Source organism: Schistocerca cancellata, chromosome 1 (assembly GCF_023864275.1).
Source record: "Schistocerca cancellata isolate TAMUIC-IGC-003103 chromosome 1, iqSchCanc2.1, whole genome shotgun sequence".
Lineage (NCBI taxonomy): Eukaryota > Metazoa > Arthropoda > Insecta > Orthoptera > Acrididae > Schistocerca > Schistocerca cancellata.
The window spans coordinates 1,115,108,299-1,115,132,989 of record NC_064626.1 but is presented as its reverse complement, the minus strand read 5'-3'; the positions used below and the strand labels follow the sequence as shown (position 1 = coordinate 1,115,132,989).

At 42.5% G+C, this 24,691-nt stretch overlaps 1 protein-coding gene across 5 annotated transcripts in view; it reads left to right on the top strand.

Annotated features, from left to right (window-relative positions):
- The window catches only part of LOC126092154 (regulator of G-protein signaling loco), a 247,546-nt gene that overhangs the window by 123,389 nt on the left and 99,466 nt on the right, over positions 1–24,691 (top strand). Inside the window, exon 1 of one of the 5 annotated variants that reach the window (XM_049907650.1) lies at positions 1,712–1,797. The exons of the other annotated variants lie outside the window; for them this stretch is intronic. Coding sequence (XP_049763607.1) covers positions 1,735–1,797 — 63 coding nt within the window. The 5' untranslated portion in view covers positions 1,712–1,734. Of the gene's footprint in view, positions 1–1,711; positions 1,798–24,691 lie in introns of those variants that run through there. 5 annotated transcript variants of the gene reach the window in all.

Here is a 24,691-nt window from a genome sequence, read left to right as displayed (position 1 = left end):
ACTCCTTAAATATTTGTGTGATCATGTTTGTTTTCTTTTCTTTTGTTTCCTCTAATTGTAATGTCTTCTTTTCTGATCTCTTTTGGTACGACCTGACTAAAAGCACGGATCGGTTGATAGGACACATTCTGAGAAGTCAAGGGGGTCACCAATTTAGTATTGGAGAGAAGTGTGCGGGATAAAAATAGTAGAGTACTGCTGTATTTTATATACATAATTCTGGGATATTCATCTTTCAGAAAACGAATATTTGAAGTTATATTTTCAGCAATTACTATTTCAAGTGAATTGTATTTGTAATTTGTATGGCTGTACGGTTTTTGATCCAGCAAATTGCCAAATAAAATAAATACTTTCTCTATAATCTATTGGAAGTTTGCTGTGTACACGGGCGCATTGTCATGACGTCATACGCCACAGTCATGCTCTTGTCCGCCATTCTTGCAGCTTCTCGAAACCGTTTGGTAGGCATTGTAATCTGTCAGAGACAGCAGAAGACTTGGAAGAGCAGTTAAATGGAAAGGACAGTGTCTTGGAAGGAGGATATAATATCAACAACATCAAAAGCAAAACAGGGATAATGGAATGTAGTCGAATTAAATCAGGTGATGCTGAGGCAATTAGATTAGGAAACGAGACTCCGAAAGTAGTAGATGAGTTTTGCTAGTTGGGCAGCAAAATAACTGACGATGGCCGAGGTATAGAGGATATGAAGTGTAGGCTGGCAATGGCAGGAAAAGTGTTTCTGAAGAAGAGAAATGTGTTAACTTTTAGTATCGATTTAAGAGTCAGGAAGTCTTTTATGAAAATATTTGTATTGACAGTAGCCGTCTATGGGAGTGAAACATGGACGACAAGAAGAGAGTATAAGCTTCTGAAATGTTGTACTACAGAAAAGTGCTGAAGATTAGATGTATAGATGACATAACTAATGATGAGATACTGAATAGAATTGGGTAGAAAAGAAACCTTTGGTACTACTTGACTAAAAGTAGAGATCGGTTGATAGGACACATTCTGAGGAGTCAAGGGGGTCACCAATTTAGTATTGGAGAGAAGTGTATGGGATAAAAATAACAGAGATACGAAGAGATGAATAAAGTAAGCGGGCTGAAAAACATGTAGGCTGCAATACTTATTCGGAGATGAGTAGGCTCGCACACGATAGAGTAGGATCTGAAGCTGCATCAGCATCAGACCATCTTCGGACAACAGCAACAACGAGAACTATTGTATATCACTGATCAACGACGGTCTTCTGATTTTTATTGAGGTGTAGTTCAGACACCGTCAGTTTTCGAGGAAAAATTTGCAATTATGTTTTCCCCTGAATTTAAACCAAAGTGTTCACATCAGAAGACGCGCCGGAAACTGGCTTATCGAATTAAAAAGCAGTCTTCAGTGGTGACTGCCTGCTATCGTTTTAGTAGAGCATATAGACGTCAGCTTGTCTAGGTGGCCATTTAAGCCTTCGTGGAAGTAGCGTAATGGTGAAGTGATTGACGTTGACACGTGATCCCCTCGAGCGCGACCGCCGCCGCGTTTCCGCCCCGGCAGGTGCAGCAGCTGCGCTTTCGGGACGGCCTGGCGACAATTAGTATGCGCCTCGTTGCCAAGGCCGCCCCTCCCCTGCCGCGGACCACGTGCTGCGCTGCGCTGCGTCTTCTTGGGGCGCGCCGCCGCGGCGAGCAGCCAGCCAGTGGTCCGCCAGTGCCCACCGCCGCCGCCAGCGGGATGCGCGCGCGAGTCGCTCTGCCCAGGCTGCGCCGGCCGCACTCGGTCTCCTCGCCCGGATACGTACGTATCTAGCAGGCGGGCGCCGCTGTGTCTGCCGTGGCGCAGCTGCGAGTCCACCCGCTACTGGTAACTGCGAACGACTGTAGTCGTTGTGTCGCCACCACCGTCGCACTGGGCAGTATCGATTGTCGTCTCTACTACTAACCCGAGGGGACCTTCCGGACTGCTCTGCTCTCTTCCGAGTTTCTTCATAGCAATCGGATTTCAAGGTCTTTGCCCGGAAGTCAGTTTCCTAAGGCAGTATGCCGCAATTCTCAACGAAACTTTAGATGATCGCGTTTGAAGATAGCAAGTTTTCCGAGTGTAAAACACTTGTGCGTTATTAACATATTTGGTGGTAGCTGATTGCGTAGAAGACTTGTAATCGCAAACTCGCTGAATCGGATCTCGATACTAGAAAAGTTTTTTTTTTTACTTTTATTTGAATTCCAGGTTACTAACAAGAAGAAATGTCAATAACCATATATTGAATCATAATTCATTAGTAAAAATAGCGTCTTTTTATTTTTAATTGTTAATGATACGAAAATAAATTAAAATTTGATATAAACATGCGAAATGTCTTATTGTTAAATGAAAAAGAATTATATACCTGAGTAATCAATCTCTGGAAATTAAAAATTATTTTATTTTCTCTATGACGTTTCGTATTTTTTGTACAAAATTTTTAATCCCTGTGAATTCTGGCATTTTCATGCAGTAAGTAATTAGCATTAAAAGACGTTATTTTTGTGTAAAAATTATGGTTCGGTGCTTGTTAATTAATATTTCTATTCGTTAATATCAAATTTAAATAAAAGTAAGAACAACGTTGCGAGAAATGAGATTCGAACCAGACAGTTCATCATTACAAGACTTTTACGCTCCTCATTCAGATACAGACAACTGTGTCAGTATGGCAGAAATTTTGTTTTTTTATATCCAGGCACTGACCTTCAAATCCATTAAGTATGAAGAAAACGACAGCCAATCAGGAAGTGAAATAGAGTGGATACACTAGGATAGGGTTCACCGAATGCAGCAAAATTTGACAGACAACCACAGGTCGTAAATGCGCCCTTGTGGAACTACGGCCATAAAGCGACAGCCTATCAACATCGCTTGCGTCGAAATGTGTGCATTTAAACTAACTTGGCCCCGCTGATACTTATTAAAGTAAAGAGCGCAGTTACTCAATAAACTAACTCAAGATAATGAATTCAGCTGAACCGTCAAAACGAGGCAAATTCGTAGCCCGTTAAGTTAGACACAAATTATCTGTGATGATGATTATTGCGTAAAACTTGGCTATGAAATCAACTACCATAACTATGCCACAATGAGATTAATTTGTTAAGAAATATGTTGTACTATATAAACAGCATTGTAGTGAGGTATCGGACATGTGGTAAACCTACTGTGAGCTGCAATTTTACTGATGTCAAAAGCCCACACGTTTTCATTTTTGCTAATGTACAGAAAGCATGAGTGAACTTCCATTTTAACAAGTACGGCATACCAGCTAATGAGAACTAAGACAACTGTGAAAATGAAAACAGAAGTGAGTTTTGAAATACTCATCTCCCTCGAAACTTTTTTTTTTTTTTTTTTTTTAATGCTCACAATTCCTGCCTGCAACAAAGTCGGCATCGTTGTAGAAATGACTGGCAAACCCTCTCGAAAATTCTTGTCATATTCCGAATGATGTCGCGGCCTCAGAAATTGTACACTCTGCGCTTCACGGATATTTACTACCGCACGCTCCCCGCTGATTGGCTGCTGTTTTGTGGCTGTAACTCCACAATTGTGCATTTCCAGACTTCTTGCCTGCTGTTTTGTGGCTGTAACTCTACAACTGTGCATTTCCAGACTTTGGTATGTGCCAAAGCTTTGCTCAGTTCGACATCCCGTACCCCGAGGGGACATTATCAGGTTGTTTCCCTCCACCCTTGAACTTATACATAGTCACGTATATTCCCTTTCAGTTCAGGATGGCGCGTGAGATGGGATGGACGACGGTTGATACCCCGCGAGCTGAAGAGATTCTTAGCTTCTACACTGAAAGGTAGTTTTCAGAATATTCAAAGAAAAAGGAAACAAGATACTAGGTTTCTTTCTTCAGGTGACAAACAGACGAAATTTTTCTCATTTCTGTTACACTCAGCCGCTTAACAAACAAGTCTCCGTGCATTCGCTGTTTTCTCCCGGTTAGTCCCATCCCAATTTTCTCTTGCTTTAAATTTGTTAATGTTCGTCCAGTGATCTCTCCAGGAGCTTGTTTCCACTCAGCCGTTTCAGTGCTCTGTCAAATTCTTCTCGCGATATTATACCTCCCATGTTATCTTTACTTTCTTCCTTCTCTCTTTTGATAATATTGTCCTCACGTTTGTTTGTCATATACAGCGCGATTCCGTGACGGTATTACAAAGTTTGAGTGACGATAGAGAAGGGTGAGTGTAGCAATTTGAGGCAAGGGACCCTGGTTGGGAAATGACCGAGTCGAAAGCGAAAATCATTGTGATACATCTGACAGTAGACTACTTCTACTGAAAGCTGTTTGCTTTCTAAATTTTCGGAGGACATAGGATGCGCCATAACAAGAAAAAATGTCAGGGAGCGTGGGATGTAGGAAACCTTAAGAGCTACGAGCAATTGCTCATCTTTGCTACTGTGAAACACATCTCTTCTACTGAACAAGTGCTCATTGTTCTTAAGGTATGCACTTTACAGGACATGTTTGCTAGGCAATATTTTCTTGTTTTGATCCACACTACCTCCTTCCATGGAAAGTAAATAGCTTGCAGTAGAAGTAGTCCACTGTCAGTGGTATCGGAACAATTTTCCCTTATGAATTTCGACTCGGTAGTTTCCGGACCAGGGTCTCTTAGCTCAAATTGATACATTTACTTATCATCTCTGAAAGTTTGTAACATCATCACGGAATCACTCTATACAGATCCTCTATACTTAATATCTACTCCATCTTTAATCTTTCTCTTTTTGGCTTAGTACTTGCTTGCCATCTGAGCTCTTGATATTAATACAATTCTCTTTTCTTCAAAGGTTTCCTTAACAATTAAATTTTTTCTTATAGACAGCATCAGTCTTTCTTCTGTTCATGCAATTTTCTACTCTTGCACCTGTCTTGCATCTGCTTAGCCATTTTACATTTTCTGTCAATCTTCTTTTGTAGGCGTCTTTAGGCCCTTTCGCGTGATTCATTTGGTGCATTTTTATATTTTCTCCTTTGATCAGTTAGATTCAATAACTGGCGTGTTATCCAAGGATTTATGACGTTATTGTAGACTCTTTCTTTCGGAATATACGAGAAGATATAAACAACAGTTTTGAAACAGTGTAAAAGTATGAAATGACCTTGGATTTCGAAACGTTGCTTGTGTGAAATAAAAAAAGTTGTGAAACATTTCCGAAAACTTTTTTTGTGTTACAATTAAAGTATTTCGTCAAGAAGCCAAAATCAACTCAAAATTCAAAAATAGTTCCTACATTACAGTGCGTTGCTGAGGATGGTGTAGAAGTGACATCTTCTGACATTTTAACCGTGTTACTTCGACAGCTTGACGTACCCATATTGTACATTTAATGTTGCCTGCAGTGGGATTTTTCCTGGGTTGGACAACACTATAATTCCAAAGGAAAATTTGGAGTACCCTGCTCGTAAATCTTAAGTGCCTCTGCTGTCATTCCACCAGCGACTATCCTAAAAGGAGCAAAAATAACCGTAAAACTTTAAACTCTATGCCAGGAGAAAAAAATACCAGGGTATCTGTTGTTCGTTATGAAAACAGAACTATACAGACTGATTGCAACTTAACGTCGATATTTCTTCTTCTTTTTTTGCTAAAATTAGGATAATATGATAGCACTAACATCTTTAATGTATTTTACTGAGCTGCGCTGTCTGTTTACATTCGTTTGTAGTGTTTGTACTGTCGTGAACGGCTAGCGCAGTTAGCTCCACGAAAACATCTTCACAGGAAACAGGTTGCTGATATCTCTTCTCGCGTTACGTCAGTTCCTGTAATATCAGCTACACGCGGTCATGCGGAAACCGTGCGACCACTGCGGTTGGCGTTTGAGGGAAGAAGGTGCTCATGCCGCTCCAGATAAACAAGATTTCTGTTTTAAAAAATGCGTCGTCATTTGTCATTTAGCTGTTTCCTGGTGCTGTCCATATCCTGCTACCTGCTGGTAATCTTGTAATCTCGCATACATAAGACTCTAGGTATTCTGCTTTACAATCTTCAGTCACTAGTAGTGTCTTGCAGTACATCTCCTTCTCGTAGTAATTTAAGGATTCACTAATTGTTTATCCGTGCCTCATTTTCTGGCGTATCTACATGTATACTCCGAAAATCACCCTTTTATACATTTGTCACTTCCCCTTTTCTTGTTCTGGTCACGAATGTTTCGCGGGAAGAGCAATTTTTGGTAAGTCTCCGATTGTGCTCGAATGTGTCTGATTTTTGCGTCATGGTCTTTACGCGAGATGCACGTAGAATAAAACACTTTATTGGTTGACTCTTGCAGGTACGTACGCTCTCGGAATTTCAACAGTAAACCACACCGTCGTGCAGAACGCCTCTCTTGTCGTGTCTGCCAATGCGGTTGGCCAAGCTTCTCCGTGATAACTAGATGAACCCGTAACGAAACGCGCTGCTCTTCTTTGGATCCTCTCTTTTTCCTCTAGCATATCCAGCTAGGTACGAATCCCAGACCGACAAGCAATATTCAAATATTGGTAGAACGAACGTTTTGTAAGATAACTTCTATATGAATGGACTAGAGCTTCTGATGAATCTTGCAATGAATCTCTCTGTCTGTATCTGCTTTACCTATAATTAGTTTTATGTGGTCGTTCTACCATTAAACGACTCCATACGGATACTCCTAGATATTTTAGGTGACTGATTGTTCTACACTCTTGTAAACATACAGTAATGGGTCTTTCTGCCTATTTATGCGTAATAGATTGCATTTATTTGTGTTGTGAGCCAACTGCCTACCTGCACCAAGCGTCGCTCCTCTGCAAGTCTTCCTTCATTGCATTACAATTTTCAAGCGTTACCACTTCTCTGTAAACATCATCATTCACGAAAAGTGTCGTATAAGTTATCCCCTAGGTCATTTACATACACTGCGCTGCAAAAGAAGTGAAGCACTCAGAAAAGTAGGAGGAAACGAAAAGAAACTTCGTGCGTGTAGTGGATATATGACGTTATTTCAGTGATTATAAAATAGTCAAATTTGCAAAGAACTTGGTAGTAGGAAGAATATTGTCGGAGGAACATCCGCAACTGAGCGTTATAACAGAGGTTGAAAAATACCGCAACAATTGTAAGGTTCTTTTATTTAGAACACATCCTCCCCTAGTAGCTGAGTGGTCAGCGTGACGGAATGTCATACCTAACGGCCTGGGTTCGATTCCAGGCTGGGTCGGAGATTTTCTCCGCTCAGGGACTGTGTGTTGTGTTGTTCTTATCATTATCATTTCATCCCCATCGACACGCAAGTCGCCGAAGTGGCGTCAACTCGAAAGACTTGCACCAGGCGAACGGTCTACCCTAGCCACACGACCGGTTTTCGGCTCTTATACGCCGATCTTCAGGTGTTATTAGTTCTTGCTGTGACCCCGAGCACCCCGGTGGACTAGTACAGGACGCGGTGTATTACCAGCGAGCGCAGGGCATTCCGCATCCTGTCTGTACTAGTTACCGCGGCGCTCCGGGTCACAGCACGAACTAATAACACCTGAAGATTGGCGTATAAGATCCCGAAGTCGGTCGTGTTCTAAATAAAAGAACCTTACAACTGTAGCGGTATTTTCAACCTTTGGTAGTAAGAGTTCAGTTGATGCCTACTGGCCTGGCTAAAAGGACTGATCCGGATTGGTAGGTTGTCATAAAGCAGTTGTATCCTCTCCTGAGTCTAGCTGGCCCACAAGTGTTGTATCTGGTCCTTGATACCCTGGTTACTGGCCCTGGGACGGAGTTGACGTCCGATCTGGTCCCACACATGTTCCGTCGTGTACAGATCTGAGGATCTTGTTGGCCACGGGAGTACCTCAACATCACGTAGACAATTCATAGAAAAAAGCGTCAAATCGGGACGAGTATTGTCGTGTTGGAAAATGGCACTACGATAGTGTCGCATTAGAGGTAACGCATAAGGACGCTGGATGTCCGTGTTGCACCGTTGGGCCGTGAAAATTCCATCAATCACTGCCAGTTATAGCCTGAAATCATACTCACTGACTCCCCACACCATGATGCCAGGAGTAACACCGCTCTGTCTCTACAATACATTGAAGTGCATAACCGCGATTCATCGCTGAAAACGGTGTGGCGCCATTCAACAGTCCATGCGGTCCAGTGACCTCCGCACTCTAGACGCAGCCGTTTCTGGTGTAGTGATAAACAGCAGCCTCCGCGTGAGACGATAATTCTCTATTCCGGCTGCTGCTGGTGTCCGATCAGTAGTGCGGGATGACACAGAACGTTTCAGGGAGTCCATTACTTGTTCTCGGATGGGAGGCGCAGATGAGAAATGGTTACGATGTGCTTGGTACACAACACGGCGATCCTGCCTTGTAGTGGTCAGATGTGGTCGACGGGTTCATTGAGGACAAATATGAAGTCCAGCATTGGACCACTGTCACAGCCAGATGCCCCATAAATCTGGACACTGGACGTTGCACGATTCGGCCAGATGGAGACACACATTGAGGACATTTTCAAACTCTGTCAGGAGCTGATAACAGTATCACACGAGTATGCGGCATCTAGTGTCTAGATGAGCTCAAGTACTGTGGTATTAATGGTACAGCGCTCAAACAGTTTAAATCATACCTAACTAGAAGAGTGCAGAAAGTTGAAATAAGCAGTTCACATAATATGAAAAAAAAACTGGTGATTTCTCAAACTGGAGAACAATCAAGAATGGGGTGCCGCAAGGTTCGGTCTTGGGTCCTCTGCTGTTCTTAATATATATATCAATGACTTGCCATTCTATTTTCACGAAGATGCAAAGCTGGTACTTTTTGCCGATGATACAAGTATAGCTATCACATCCAACAGACAAGAATTTACTGGTGAACTTGTAAACGATGTTTTTCAGAAAATCATTAAGTGGTTCTCTGCAAATGGGCTCTCATTAAACTTTGATAAAACACAGATTATACAGTTCCACACAGTAAATGGAATGAAACCATTAATAAATATAGACTTCGATCAGAAATCGGTAGCTAAGGTAGAATATTCAAAATTTCTAGGGGTATGCATTGATGAGGGGTTGAACTGGAAAAAACACATTGAAGATCTGCTGAAACGTTTGAGTTCAGCTACTTGTGCTATAAGGGTCATTGCAAATTTTGGCGATATACATCTCAGTAAATTAGCTTACCACGTGTATTTTCATTCTCTGCTTTCGTGTGGCAGCATCATATTCTGGGGTAACTCATCATTGAGTGAAAGAGTGTTCATTGCACAAAAGCGTGTAATCAGAATAATTGCTGGAGCTCATCCAAGATCATCCTGCAGACACTTATTTAAAGAGCTAGAGATCTTCACTGTAGCCTCTATATATATATTCACTTATGAAATTTGTTATTAACAATCCGAACGAATTCAAAAGTAATAGCAGTGTACATGGCTACAACACTAGGAGAAAGGGTGATCTTCACTATTCAAGGTTAAATCTAACTTTGGCTCAGAAGGGGTAAATTATGCTGCCACAAAAGTCTTTGGTCACTTACCTAATGGCATCAAAAGTCTGACAGGTAGCCATATAGCATTTAAAAGAAAAGGAAATTAAAATAATTTCTTAATGGCAACTCCTCCTATTCGTTAGATGAGTTTTTGGGTATAGTAAGTGGGTAATTTCCCCAACCCCCACAAAAAATATTAAGTGTCATGTAATATTTTGTGTAATGTAATATCTTGTATAGACACCTTTTATTAACCTGACGCATTCCACATCGTTACGAAGTGTCGTATTCATGATCTATGGAACAAGTACTAATTTAATCTTATCTAATCTACAGTCATCACTCAACGTCTGACGTTATTCTTGTCTGGTATATACACCACCAGGCCTGGTAACAACACTAAACACTAACAACACTAAAGCACTACCTGCCACAGAGAACTGCATCTGAATCATTTACATTCCCGCCGACGGTGTGTACGTGGGCGAAGTTACATTGACATGATCTACTGGGTGCTTCACTTTTTTAGTCAGACAGTGTAGGTTGTGAAAAGTGGTAGTCCTGTAACCCTCTCTTGGGATACGCCCGAAGTTACTTCTACGCCTTAAGATTTCTCACCTCTGAGAATGACATGATGTATTCTGTTTGCTAAGAACTCGTCAGTCCATTCATTCAGCTTGTCTTACATTCCGTGCGCTCGGTTTTTTGTTCATTAGGCGGGAATGCGGAACTGTGCGGAGACTTGAGTGATGTTTTTGTGTGACGCTCTGCCTATTGACTTTCAACTGAATTTCTCATTTTTGTTGTGATTTTAGGCAATAGTTATTATCTAAAGTTAAAGACGATGTGTAGAACTGCTAGTCGTGTACATGGGGAAAGATGCATAAATTGTACCACTTTTGAGATTTTATTTAGTGCTGCCCAAACAGGAAGCTACAAAATTATTTAAACAATGCATCCTCTTCTGTAGGACGTTGTTCTTGGTATTTGATTTAAAGAATGGAAATTCTGAGAAAAATAAGACCACTCCACTTCATTTTCTGAATATCTTGGAAGTTCTAAGTGGTTAGCCACTTACTTTACCAGGTAGTTAACCATTTATTATTGCAGATACTAATTCGTCTACAACCTATATTTTTGCTACAGGTGGTTTGCTACATGTAAACAGTGACTTAAAGAAAGTTCTTAAAGTTACAGATGCTCTACTTTATAGTTACAAGCAGTGTTTACGGTTAATAAGCCCTTTTAGTCATTCGCGGTCGGATAGTCAAACTTGTTGTAATTATTTCACACAGCTTATGTTATATTTACTTCACGAAGCGTATTTAGGACTTCGTACACATTTCTGAACTTGGTATTCCACTGTAACAAAAGTATACAATAATGCCTATGTTTCCTTTCTCCTGTTGTTATGTTTCACCCCTCCTTTTGGCAACTGACTAGGAATAGTTTCTCCATTTATACTCCAGTTAATGCTTCTCGCCCCTTAGTGCATTTCGCGCTGTGTTTGCGCGGCCGTTTTTCCTACTAGCTTCTTACTGACATCTCAACACCAGTTCAGCGATGTGTTCTAAAGTTTACGGTACCATACAATTGGTGTGAATGCAGCTAGTTAAAATTCTTTCACGAATAGTACTTTCGACCTGCATATATTCGTTGTTTCACTGTAATAGAACTATTCAATTGTACACACGCTTCCTTTCCGCTGTTGTCACTTTCCGACACTTTAATATTAGACAGTAATTGAGAATTGACTCTCCATTTACTCTAGTTGGTTTCCAGCCCCATAATTTGCTTCGCACTTCGTTTTTGCTGAGAATTTTCCCTGATGGCATGCTACTGACGCCACTTTAGCTGTTTGGAGATTAGTTCCCAAATTTCCCAACAGTAGCGCCACTTGTCGTTGGAATAAACTTATTTATCATTAGGGATTTTTTAAATATATTACTTATTATGCTGTTTATGTGCACGTACATTTTCGTTTAACCTTATGCCAACAATAACTGTGTAAGGCTATGTTTTCTTATTGTATCGTACTTTTACCTCCATCCTGATACCAACTTCAACGTATGCATTTCATTGGCTGATTACCTCTATTTATAGCATGATGTGTGCACTGTTGTTCGTCTCCCTTACATAATTTTTGTACGGGTCCTATGAACCATATGTAATCGTTTACAAACTCTTCATGTATTAATGGGTTCATTATTGTATTATATAATTGCTCTTGTATTTTTTAGGCTGCATGCATCTTATTTTTGACACTTGAAGATAATGCGATAGGTATAAGTATGTGCCATTTTTTATCTTTACAAAATTTAAACATCTTATTCTTAAATTTTAATATTCATATCCAATTTCTACTTATTTGTGGTTTACTGATCAGCCAGAAAACATTATGGCCACCCACCTAATAGGCCGTATGTCCGTCTTTGGCACGGATAACAGCAGCGACGCGTCTTCGCATGGAAGCAATGAGACCTTGGTAGGTCGCTGGAGGGAGTTCGCGCCGCATCTGCACACACAAGTCACCTAATTCCCGGAAATTCCGGGGAGGGCTGCCATGGGCCCTGACGTCACGTTCAATCACATTCCAGATGGGTTCGACTGGGTTTAGGTCTGGCGAGTTGGGGGCCAGCACATCAATTGGAACTCGCGCGTGTTCCTCAGATACTCCCTCACACTCTTGGCTTTGTGACATGGCGCATTATCGAGCTGAAAAATGCCACTGCCGTTGGGGAAAGATGATCGTCATGAAGGGGTGTACGTGGTCTGCAACCAGTTTAGGATACTCCTTGGCCGTCACGGTGCCTTGCACGAGCTCCACTGGCTCCAAGGATGCCCACGTTAATGTTCCCCAGACCATACTGGTGCCCGCAGTACAGGTGTCAAGGAGATCCCCTGGAAGACGACGGATTCGGGCCCTCGCATCGGCATGATGAAGAACGTATCCGGGATTCATCAGACAATGCAACGTTCTGCTACTCCGCAAACGTCCAGCGCCGATTGTCACGTGCCCATTTCAGTTGTATTTGCCCATATCGTCGCGTTAACATCGGCACATGCATGGATCATCGTCTGTGGATGTCAGTCGTTAGGAGTGTTCGGTGCACTGTGTGTTGAGACACACTTGCACTCTGCCCCGCATTAAAGTCTGATGTTAGTTTCGCCGCATGTCCTATTTTACAAGTCTGCCCAGCCCACGACGTCTGGACGTGGTTTCACCACGTGTTGAAGACGCTTACCACAGCACTCCTCGAATACCCTACAAGCAGTGCAGTTTCCGAAATGCTCGTGCCGAGTCTCCGAGCCATCACAAATGGTTCAAATTGCTCTGAGCACTATGGGACAACATCGGAGGTCATCATCCCCTAGAACTTAGAACTACTTAAACCTAACTAACCGAAAGACAGCACATACATCCATGCCCGAGGCTGGATTCTAACCTGCGGCCATAGCGGTCGCGTGGTTGCAGACTGTAGCGCCTAGAACCGCTCCGCCACTGCGGCCGGCGAGCCATCACAATCTGTCGTCGGTCAACTCAGATATACCTCGCGCCTTCCAACATGCTCACCGATACTAAATGCACCGTGCGTCTGTCTGACTAGCAGTTATTTCTCGCTACTATGACTTGGACGGATATATATCGGAAGTCGTAATGTTCTGGCTGATCAGTGTATGTTTTTGTTACAACATTTTGAAGAAGTTCACGAGGCGCCTAAAACCGATTAAGGAAATAAAATCTCTTCTTCGCAGCTGGTTGCTGACTATTTCAATAAATCTGAAAGTGGTACAGATTAGGAAGTTGAATTCCTAATCTGTACCAGTGGCTGCGTCAGTTTTACCACTCTTATAAACTACGTCCCTGAGCAAAGAGGTATACGAGTAGTAGTCGTCGAAGTTTGAGGAAATATTACATATTTTAGTTCTTACATCACTATTTGCGGGTATGCAATATAACTATTTTGCCCCTTCCCCACCCATGCACACTTTGCAAGATTCCACATTTTGAATTTCATGGAGCTGTTCATTTATTCCAATCGATCTTCCTTGCACAATTTGCTACACCATTCCTCTGTTTTACGGATGAGTCTGTGCGGTGGCTTCCCCGCAGAGTCTCGAAACACTTCCGTGTCACAGGTGGAGCTGTAGTTCAAAATTTCTTCTCTTTTGCGTGGTTGGCTTTTTTGTGTAGTCCGCTTGTCAGCTCACTGGTTCCTTGACTAGGCCTTCAAGTATTGCATGGAGCTTTCATCATTTCCCTCGGATTCGGCGTTGTTTCTTGCATGCAAACCTTCATCCCACTTTTTGCTTACCATGGCTTCTCCTGCATTGAAATTATGGAGCAATCCGTTTCGTTCTGCAATGTCAAAAGCAGGTTTTCTTACGTCCGACGCGCTGAAAACGAACGTCATCTCTTCAGATATAGGAATGTTGTTGTTGTTGTGGTCATCAGTCCTGAGACTGGTTTGATGCAGCTCTCCATGCTACTCTATCCTGTGCAAGCTTCTTCATCTCCCAGTACCTACTGCAACCTACATCCTTCTGAATCTGCTTAGTGTATTGATTTCTTGGTCTCCCTCTACGATTTTTACCCTCCACGCTGCCCTCCAATGCTAAATTTGTGATCCCTCGATGCCTCAGAACATGTCCTACCAACCGATCCCTTCTTCTAGTCAAGTTGAGCCACAAACTTCTCTTCTCCCCAATCCTATTCAATACCTCCTCATTAGTTACGTGATCTACCCACCTTATCTTCAGCATTCTTCTGTAGCACCACATTTCGAAAGCTTCTATTCTCTTCTTGTCCAAACTAGTTATCGTCCATGTCTCACTTCCATACATGGCTACACTCCATACAAATACTTTCAGAAACGACTTCCTGACACCTAAATCTATATTCGATGTTAACAAATTTCTCTTCTTGAGAAACGCTTTCCTTGCCATTGCCAGTCTACATTTTATATCCTCTCTACTTCGACCATCATCGGTTATTTTACTCCCTAAATAGCAAAACTCCTTTACTACCTTAAGTGTCTCATTTCCTAATCTAATTCCCTCAGCATCACCCGACTTAATTTGACTACATTCCATTATCCTCGTTTTGCTTTTGTTGATGTTCATCTTATATCCTCCTTTCAAGACACTGTCCATTCCGTTCAACTGCTCTTCCAAGTCCTTTGCTGTCTCTGACAGAATTACAATGTCATCGGCGAACCTCAAAGTTTTTACTTCTTCTCCATGAATTTTAATACCTACTCCGAATTTTTCTTTTGTTTCCTTTACTGCTTGCTCAATATACAGATTGAATAACATCTGGGAGAGGCTACAACCCTGTCTCACTCCTTTCCCAACCACTGCTTCCCTTTCATGCCCCTCGACTCTTATAACTGCCATCTGGTTTCCGTACAAATTGTAAATAGCCTTTCGCTCCCTGTATTTTACCCCTGCCACCTTCAGAATTTGAAAGAGAGTATTCCAGTCAACATCGTCAAAAGCTTTCTCTAAGTCTACAAATGCTAGAAACGTAGGTTTGCCTTTTCTTAATCTTTCTTCCAAGATAAGTCGTAAGGTCAGTATTGCCTCACGTGTTCCAACATTTCTACGGAATCCAAACTGATCTTCCCCGAGGTCGGCTTCTACCAGTTTTTCCATTCGTCTGTAAAGAATTCGCGTTAGTATTTTGCAGCTGTGACTTATTAAACGGATAGTTCGGTAACTTTCACATCTGTCAACACCTGCTTTCTTTGGGATTGGAATTATTATATTCTTCTTGAAGTCTGAGGGTATTTCGCCTGTCTCATACATCGTGCTCACCAGATGGTATAGTTTTGTCATGACTGGCTCTCCTGAGGCCATCAGTAGTTCTAATGGAATGTTGTCTACTCGCGGGGCCTTGTTTTGACTCAGGTCTTTCAGTGCTCTGTCAAACTCTTCACGCAGTATCTTATCTCCCATTTCATCTTCATCTACATCCTCTTCCATTTCCATAATATTGTCCTCAAGTACATCGCCCTTGTATAAACCCTCTATATACTCCTTCCACCTTTCTGCTTTCCCTTCTTTGCTTAGAACTGGGTTGCCATCTGAGCTCTTGATATTCATACAAGTGGTTCTCTTCTCTCCATAGGTCTCTTTAATTTTCCTGTTGGCAGTATCTGTCTTACCCCTAGTGAGACAAGCCTCTACATCCTTACATTTGTCCTCTAGCCATCCCTGCTTAGCCATTTTGCACTTCCTGTCGATTTCATTTTTGAGACGTTTATATTCCCGTTTGCCTGCTTCATTTACTGCATTTTTATATTTTCTCCTTTCATCAATTAAATTCAATATTTCTTCTGTTACCCAAGGATTTCTATTAGCCCGCGTCTTTTTACCTACTTGATCGTCTGCTGCCTTCACCACTTCATCCCTCAGAGCTACCCATTCTTCTTCTACTGTATTTCTTTCCCCCATTCCTGTCAATTGTTCCCTAATGCTCTCCTTGAAACTCTCTACAACCTCTGGTTCTTTCAGTTTATCCAGGTCCCATCTCCTTAAATTCCCACCTTTTTGCAGTTTCTTCAGTTTCAATCTGCAGTTCATAACCAATAGATTGTGATCAGAGTCCACATCTGCCCCTGGAAATGTCTTACAATTTAAAACCTGGTTCCTAAATCTCTGTCTTACCATTATATAATCTATCTGAAACCTGTCAGTATCTCCAGGCTTCTTCCATGTATACAGCCTCCTTTCATGATTCTTGAGCCAAGTGTTAGCTATGATTAAGTTATGCTCTGTGCAAAATTCTACAAGGCGGCTTCCTCTTTCATTCCTTCCCCCCAATCCATATTCACCTACTATGTTTCCTTCTCTCCCTTTTCCTACTGACGAATTCCAGTCACCCATCACTATTAAATTTTCGTCTCCCTTCACTACCTGAATAATTTCTTTTATCTCGTCATACATTTAATCTATTTCTTCATCATCTGCAGAGCTAGTTGGCATATAAACTTGTACTACTGTAGTAGGCATGGGCTTTGTGTCTATCTTGGCCACAATAATGCGTTCACTATGCTGTTTGTAGTAGCTAACCCGCACTCCTATTTTTTTATTCATTATTAAACCTACTCCTGATATAGGAATATGCTCTTCCAATTCGATTTAAACTTCGCTAGAAAATGCTTTACTGCAGATAAAAAATTTTATATCCCTGTTTGCGTTTTTGTTTTTATTTTGGTAATGCTTCTTAATTGTTGGCTTAGGGACATTGTACATATGTAGACGCTAACTTAATGCACGGTCTTCAATTAGATTTACTGGTGCAGCTAAATGAAATTCATCTCTGCTCCCCTTCCATAATGACTTTCCTTTGCCATTCTACAATAGAAAATAATTACTTAATTAATGTTTTTGGATAAAGATCGCATTAAAAAATTCACATCACTTGTAAACATTATAGCGCGCTAATAATGCTAAACACATTTTTGTAAGCTCACAATGCGAGCAAGCTTCTTAAATTGTGCCGGTACAGTATAGGAAATTTACAGTGATACATTATAGGAAACCTCATCATTTTCTCTTTGTCAGTTTCCTACAAATGAACAACAACGAATACACGTTCATGATTTTTTGAAAACTTGGGTTATTTCGTGTATATTCACCCATAAATAAAACAGTATGTTGCCTCTTACCTTCTAACGCAACACACAGAACTCATAACAGACAATATGACCCAGAAAACACACATTTCACGCTCTCTCGAAACGTCGGTTAATACAGCAAGTACGAGTTCTATAGCAGTGGTGCAAATCAGGAGCCGGTACGGTATAGGCAAGTCTCCTGCGGATCCGTGAGTCTTGGATTGCTACAGGACTGTGATACTGATATTAAAGTAGTGAGAAGTTTGCCCATGCCTCGTGGGTCAAAGCGAGATTGGCGACCCTTGTTTATATTGATTTGGTGGTGGAGCGGTACACACTATTACTCCTGGTCCGCCAGTAAACGTTCACAATTGAAACAGCACGTCGCGTAATTTGTGTTCGCCATAGGGATGGGAAAAATCGCCCAGTGAAAATCGAGAGCACCATTTTAGTTCTGAGTAACCGCCATTTTTCAGTATTTTTTTACTCTCTTGTTATAACGGGTGTTTTTACTCTTTCTAATAACCGATAAAAATACCAGAATATTAATTAGCCATGCCAGCAGTGCGAATTCTTTTTGTTTTTAAATAAACCTTTTTTTTTTTAAAAAAGTAATTTGCATTGCTTCGTAAAATTTGCATTGCTTTGGAATATTGCGTCTTTGAAGAAAATGGGAAAGCAATCAGTGCTGTTTTAATAACATTGATGACAGAAATGAGCAACAAACACATGGCAAGCTTTTCTGAGACAGTAATGTACCTATTAGATGGTACGCGTGTACAAGCAGTGTGCAAGACGTGCCCCTTCTGGTCCGTGTGGTAGTTTCTCACTGTCGTTGCCGGTCATCCGTTGTACATCATCACAAATTGTTAGTAGATCTCCAATCTGAATGCCGTTTTCATAATATTTGCTTCTCAAGAACCTGATCCAGCCGGCTCGTGTCGGCACGTGTTGATATATGTATAAAATCATCAACAGCGGCACAGAAAAAATAAATATACACTGTCTTGATAGAAACAGGGGCGTCTGTTGCGCCATGAAAAATGTGGATGACTGCAAGATAACAACAACCAGAGAGTATCTGATATAAGATTAGTGGCATACATATGAAGCACATCTCATCGTTTAAATGTTTAGGGTGAGTACTGAAAAGAGAAACGAAATACGCAAACATGTAAAGTCTAGCTAAAAGTTTTGGATATGCGGTAAGAGTTATGAAAAAGCGCAGAGCATCACAGACGCGTTGCATGGAGCGTAACATGTATAACTCACAGGAAAGCGTTAGAAGTACGTTCGAGGAACTTGAATGGGAATTTTTGGGAGAAACATGACGTTGTTCTCGCGAAACCTTGTTTGGTAAATTTAGAGACCTGGTATACCAGAAAGACTGTGCGACAATCCAGCTAGCACCGTTTTTTACCTCGCGAACGGATCACGAGAGCACGATTAGTGTGCTGATGCCGCATGCAGAGGAATATAGATTGTTCCTCAACACGATAATGGAAAAGTACAGAAAACCGCAAACTTTGTATTTTTCAGCGCGCACTGTATAGTGGATTGCAGAATATATGTGTGCCTGTGTACACAATGTGATCAAAAGCTTACGGACATCCCTGTGTAATACGGAATTCACCACTGTATACCACGAAAGGCGGACCCTCCAGCATAAAAGGAGATCGGGGATTATTGTGTTGTCAGCAGAGAAGCTGTGCCAACGGCTTTGCCGCAGTGGTAACCCTGGTTCCCGTCAGATCACCGAAGTTAAGCGCTGTCAGGCTGGGCTAGCACTTGGATGGATGACCATCCCGTCTGCCGAGCGCTGTTGGCAAGCGGGGTGCACTCAGCCATTGTGAGGCAAACTGAGGAGCTACTTGAATGAGAAGTAGCGGCTCCGAACTCGGATACTGACATACGGCCGGGAGAGCGGTATGCTGAGCACATGCCCCTCCATATCCGCACCCAGTGACTTCTATGGGCTGAGGATGACACGGCGGCCGGTCGGTACCGTTGGGCGTTCATGGCCTGTTCGGGAGGAGTTTTTTTAGGAGAGAAGCAATAAAGGAAGAATGGGTCGGTCAGGGGAGCTCAGTGACTAGCCGTTGTATGTCAGCTATGTAACAAATCCATCACAAACATTTCAACCCTCCTAAAGCTACGCAAATTGACTGTCGATGTGACTGTGAAGCGAAAACGTGGAGACATGACAAGAGCTACATTAAGACCTGACAGGCTTTTATGTACTGACGGGCAGGGCCCGCCGGCCATTGCGGATCGTGGTTGTAAACAATCCGTGAGATCAGCGGAAGGAATCACTCGTGAGTCCCACTGCACTATCAGCTGTCCGGCTAGCACAATGACTGCTCGTGTGTAGTTAAAAAGAATGGTCGAGCATCTCCTCATAAGCCACACGTTTCTGTAGTCAATGCTAGTGATGCTTGAGGTGGCACAAGAGTGACGCCTCTGGACAGTGGGTGAGACTGGAAACGTGTGATTTGGAGTATCAAACCACGCTATGACCTGTGGCAATCCGATGGAAGGGTTTGTATTTGGTTAAGGCTGACAAGAACAGTGCTATAATCCGCTCATCATAAGAATAAACCTGATGTAAACATCGGACAATGTATTCTTCCGCGTTTGCTGGAACCTCATTGGATTTCCGTTTCACGTAGGACTGCAGCCAAGCTGTCCCGGATACTATCAAGTACGATAATAAGGGTACGTTTTGTGTTGTGCATTACGCGCACATTGACTTAGCGATAATAAGGGACAACAGCTATACCTGCGCCTTTAACTTGGACCTGGTACAGCTAGCCTGCACTGACGTGGCCATCTGCAGTTCACACGTAAAAAGAGGCGAGCAGAGGAGCAATACAGTTCGAATGTCATTTAATGTTTAAGCAGAATGAAATAATACACTGCGAATCTCCCACAATACGCTCCTTAGACGACTAGACGAAAACCGCACAACACGTTATCGTTTTTAGCTAACGTACTATTGTAATTAAAAACAAAAATGATATAAATTCATGACATGACCACAGGGTAATTTTTCTGCATTAGCTGTGTGTAACGTAAGAGAGTATTGAAGGATTTCACGGTATGGTTAAATGCTGAAGCCACTGAAGGTATTACTTACAGTCAGTTGTCTGGTAATCTCTTAACCCCTTCCTTATCCGAATACGAGAAATACATTTCAGTTCTGGAAGTGTCATATGCTACGTTGATAACGAGCCTATCAACAACAGAATCTACGAAGTCAACCAGGCGCTGCATTTTGTCTTCTTTTTTATAACAAGATCGTTCTATATCCCGTCAGCGTTCGGCAGTGACGCGTGAAAAAGCTGCGTGCGTTTGTTCCAGTACTTCTGACAGCTTAACAGTCTTGTTACTTCTCGGGCCAAATCCCGCAGTTTAGCTCCAGATCAGTAGTGTTGGATTCACATTGTAATGGTACAGAAGCAAACACAAAAATGCAGCATTTGTATGATGTGCTAGATGCTGTGAAAATTATAGTTTTTCGTGTTTCTACGATACTTAGGTACTTCTGTGGTATAAAACAATGGACATAGTCCAAATAAAAAGGATTTGGTTTTTCATTTTTGCTTTAAAAAATTAAATTGTTATCTTTTCTTAATTTAAACAACATTTATGAACAGTCTTTCATAAAACACCGATAATTAAGAATTTACATTTGAAATGGAAACAGGAATTTCACATCCAATATATAATTAGAAATAAGAAGACATGCATTATTCATAAAAATGATGACGAGTTTTATAATTACGAGATGTAGGTATTTCAAATTAAACGAGGAAACAAAAAGACACTACAGACATTTGAACCAACGCACAAATAACCGTGGGTGGTTCACATTCCATTACGCTACGACTGCGCTACATTTTTCGTGAGTTTGTATATTAACTGCTGTGTATAAACGCTTGGGAAAACTTCAAAGCCAATTATCTCCGTAAATTTATGAAAAACATTGAGAATAGCTTATTTCTCGGCACTTTTTAACAGTGTTCAAAGTCAGATGGCTCTGAGCACTATGGGACTAAACTTCTGAGGTCATCAGTCCGCTAGAACTTAGAACTACTTAAACCTAACTAACGTAAGGACATCACACACATCCATGCCCCAGGCAGGATTCGAACCTGCGACCGTAGCGCTCGCGCGGTTCCAGACTGTAGCGCCTAAAACCGCTCGGCCACTTCCGGCGTCTTTAACAGTGTTCCAAGCGCGTGTTTCACTACGGAACAGAAAACAACCTCAGCCATTTTTATGCTGCGCACTAACAGCGCGACAATCGCAGCACAACGCTGCAGAGACTGTGACTGTACACGATTTTTAAAATAAAAACTACGTAGGTAAAGGGTGATTAAGAAAAACGTTGATGGATATTAATAAATTTGAATATCTTAAAGTTTCATTTAACGTAACTTAGTAATAAGATATCTAATGCATAGGGCCTACTTTCAATAGCGTAACAACACCAGTGTACGTGTGCTGCGGCTTCTGACCAATCGTCGCGTTTGTGTTTGTTTACATCAGGTTTATTCTTATGATGAACGGATTATACCTTACGTGATTTCGGTTTTTCCTTAAGGACGGGCTGCCATTGCTACACAGACATTCAGACAGCTTATTGAAAGTGTCCCCAGTACAGTTCAAGCCGTTATAAAGGCGAACGATGGACAAACCCCTTATTAATGTCCACTGATGGGTGTCCGAATACTATTGACTAGATAGTGTAAATGTAGATGGAAATATTAAAGTGATTCGTTGTGTACCATCATCCCTAAATAGTATCGCTAACCGAGTTGGAGCAAAGTGAGTCATGGGAAACAGATGCAGATGCAACCAGACAAACACACAGACAAACACACGCCCTATTAGGCAGATCCCATCTGGGAGATTCTCCAGTGACGTGTAAGAGGGATTTAGCGTGATGAGGTCCTGTGACGTGCTGGGCAAGTCAGCTGTTCCTGTCGCGTAAGCGAGTGGTGCGGAACAGTGGCACCGCTTCCAGAGAAGACAGTGGCCCTCTTAATGATGACGCTGCAGCTAGCGCGAGCAGCGGGGTAATCCCGGGCCGTCGGGACCAGCAGCGGAAGCGGTCGGCCGGTCACGTCTGCAGCCGCGGCTGTGGCGGCCTTCGTGGCTGCGGCCGGTGGCCGGGCGCGCCGCATCCTCTGCCGCGGCCGCAGTTCCACGCCGCTGCCTCGCGCCGCAGACGCGTCGTTCCCACACTCCGCCTGGCCGCATTCTTCCAACTCTCTACCGCCCAGTCCTGCCGCATGCTTGGTTTCCTCTCCTCTGTTATATCTACATCTATATATACATACTCCGCGGTCCACCGTCCGGCGCGTGGCGGATGGTACCCCGTACCACTACTAGGCATTTTCTTTCCTGTTCTACTCGCAAATAGAGCAAGGGTTTCTAGTATCTCATCTTGGTTGCCCTTACACGCATTGTATATTGGAGGCAGCGGAATCGTTCTGCAGTCAGCATCAAATGCTGGTTCTCAAAATTTTCTCAGTAGTGTTCCTCGAAAAGAACGTCGCGTTCCCTTCAGGGATTCCCATTTGGGTTTCCAAAGCATCTCAGTAACTTGCGTGTTGTTCGAACCTACCAGTAACAAATCTACGAGGGCAGTTCAATAAGTAATGCAACACATTTTTTTTCTGAAACAGGGGTTGTTTTATTCAGCATTGAAATACACCAGGTTATTCCCCAATCTTTTAGCTAAACAACACTATTTTTCAACGTAATCTCCATTCAATGCTACGGCCTTACGCCACCTTGAAATGAGGACCTGTATGCCTGCACGGTACCATTCCACTGGTCGATGTCGGAGCCAACGTCGTACTGCATCAATAACTTCTTCATCATCTGCGTAGTGCCTCCCACGGATTGCGTCCTTCATTGGGCCAAACATATGGAAATCCGACGGTGCGAGATCGGGGCTGTAGGGTGCATGAGGAAGAACAGTCCACTGAAGTTTTGTGAGCTCCATTCGGGTGCTAAGACTTGTGTGAGATCTTGCGTTGTCATGAAGAAGGAGAAGTTCGTTCAGATTTTTGTACCTACGAACACGCTGAAGTCGTTTCTTCAATTTCTGAAGAGTAGCACAATACACTTCAGAGTTGATCGTTTGACCATGGGGAAGGACATCGAACAGAATAACCCCTTCAGCGTCCCAGAAGACTGTAATCATGACTTTACCGGCTGAGGGTATGGCTTTAAACTTTTTCTTGGTAGGGAAGTGGGTGTGGCGCCACTCCATTGATTGCCGTTTTGTTTCAGGTTCGAAGTGATGAACCCATGTTTCATCGCCTGTAACAATCTTTGACAAGAAATTGTCACCCTCAGCCAATTGACGAGCAAGCAATTCCGCACAGATGCTTCTCCTTTGCTCTTTATGGTGTTCTGTTAGACAACGAGGGACCCAGCGGGAACAAACCTTTGAATATTCCAACTGGTGAACAATTGTGACAGCACTACCAACAGAGATGTCAAGTTGAGCACTGAGTTGTTTGATGGTGATCCGTCGATCATCTCGAACGAGTGTGTTCGCACGCTACGCCATTGCAGGAGTCACAGCTGTGCACGGCCGGCCCGCACGCCGGAGATCAGACAAGTCTTGCTTGACCTTGCGGCGATGATGACACACGCTTTGCCCAACGACTCGCCGTGCTTTTGTCCACTGCCAGATCACCGTAGACATTCTGCAAGCGCCTATGAATATCTGAGATGTCCTGGTTTTCCGCCAAAAGAAACTCGATCACTGCCCGTTGTTTGCAACGCACATCCGTTACAGACGCCATTTTAACAGCTCCGTACAGCGCTGCCACCTGTCGGAAGTCAATGAAACTATATGAGACGAAGCGGGAATGCTTGAAAATATTCCACAAGAAATTTCCGGTTTTTTCAACCAAAATTGGCCAAGAAAAGAAATGTGTTGCATTACTTATTGAACTGCCCTCGTAATAGCCCGCCTCTGAATTGCTTCGATGTCTTCCTCTAATGTGATCCCAATCACTTGAGCAGTAGTCAAGAAAATATGTCAGACTAGTGTCCCATACGGAGTCTTCTTTACAGATGGGCCAAACTTTCCTAGAATTGTCCCAATAAGCCGAAGTCGACAATTCTCCTTCCGTGTACAATCCTTACATGCTTGTTCCATTTCACATCGCTTTGCAGTGTTACGACCCAATATTTAAATGACGTGTCTTTGTAAAGCAGGACACTGCTGATGCTGTATCCACACGTTACGGGTTTCTTTTTCCTACTCATCCACATTAAACACTTTCCTACATTTAGAGCTACCTGCTATATTCATCATAGTCGTATCGCATCATCATACAGTCACTCAGTTGTGACACATTACCGTACACCTCTGAATCATCACCAAACAATCGCAGATTGCTGCCCACCCTGTCTGCCAGATCATTTACACGTAAATAATCGCCATGTCACACTTCCCTGGGGGACTCCGACGATTCCCTTCTTTCTATGAACACTCGCCGTCGAGGACAACATACTGTGTTCTATAACTTACGAAGTA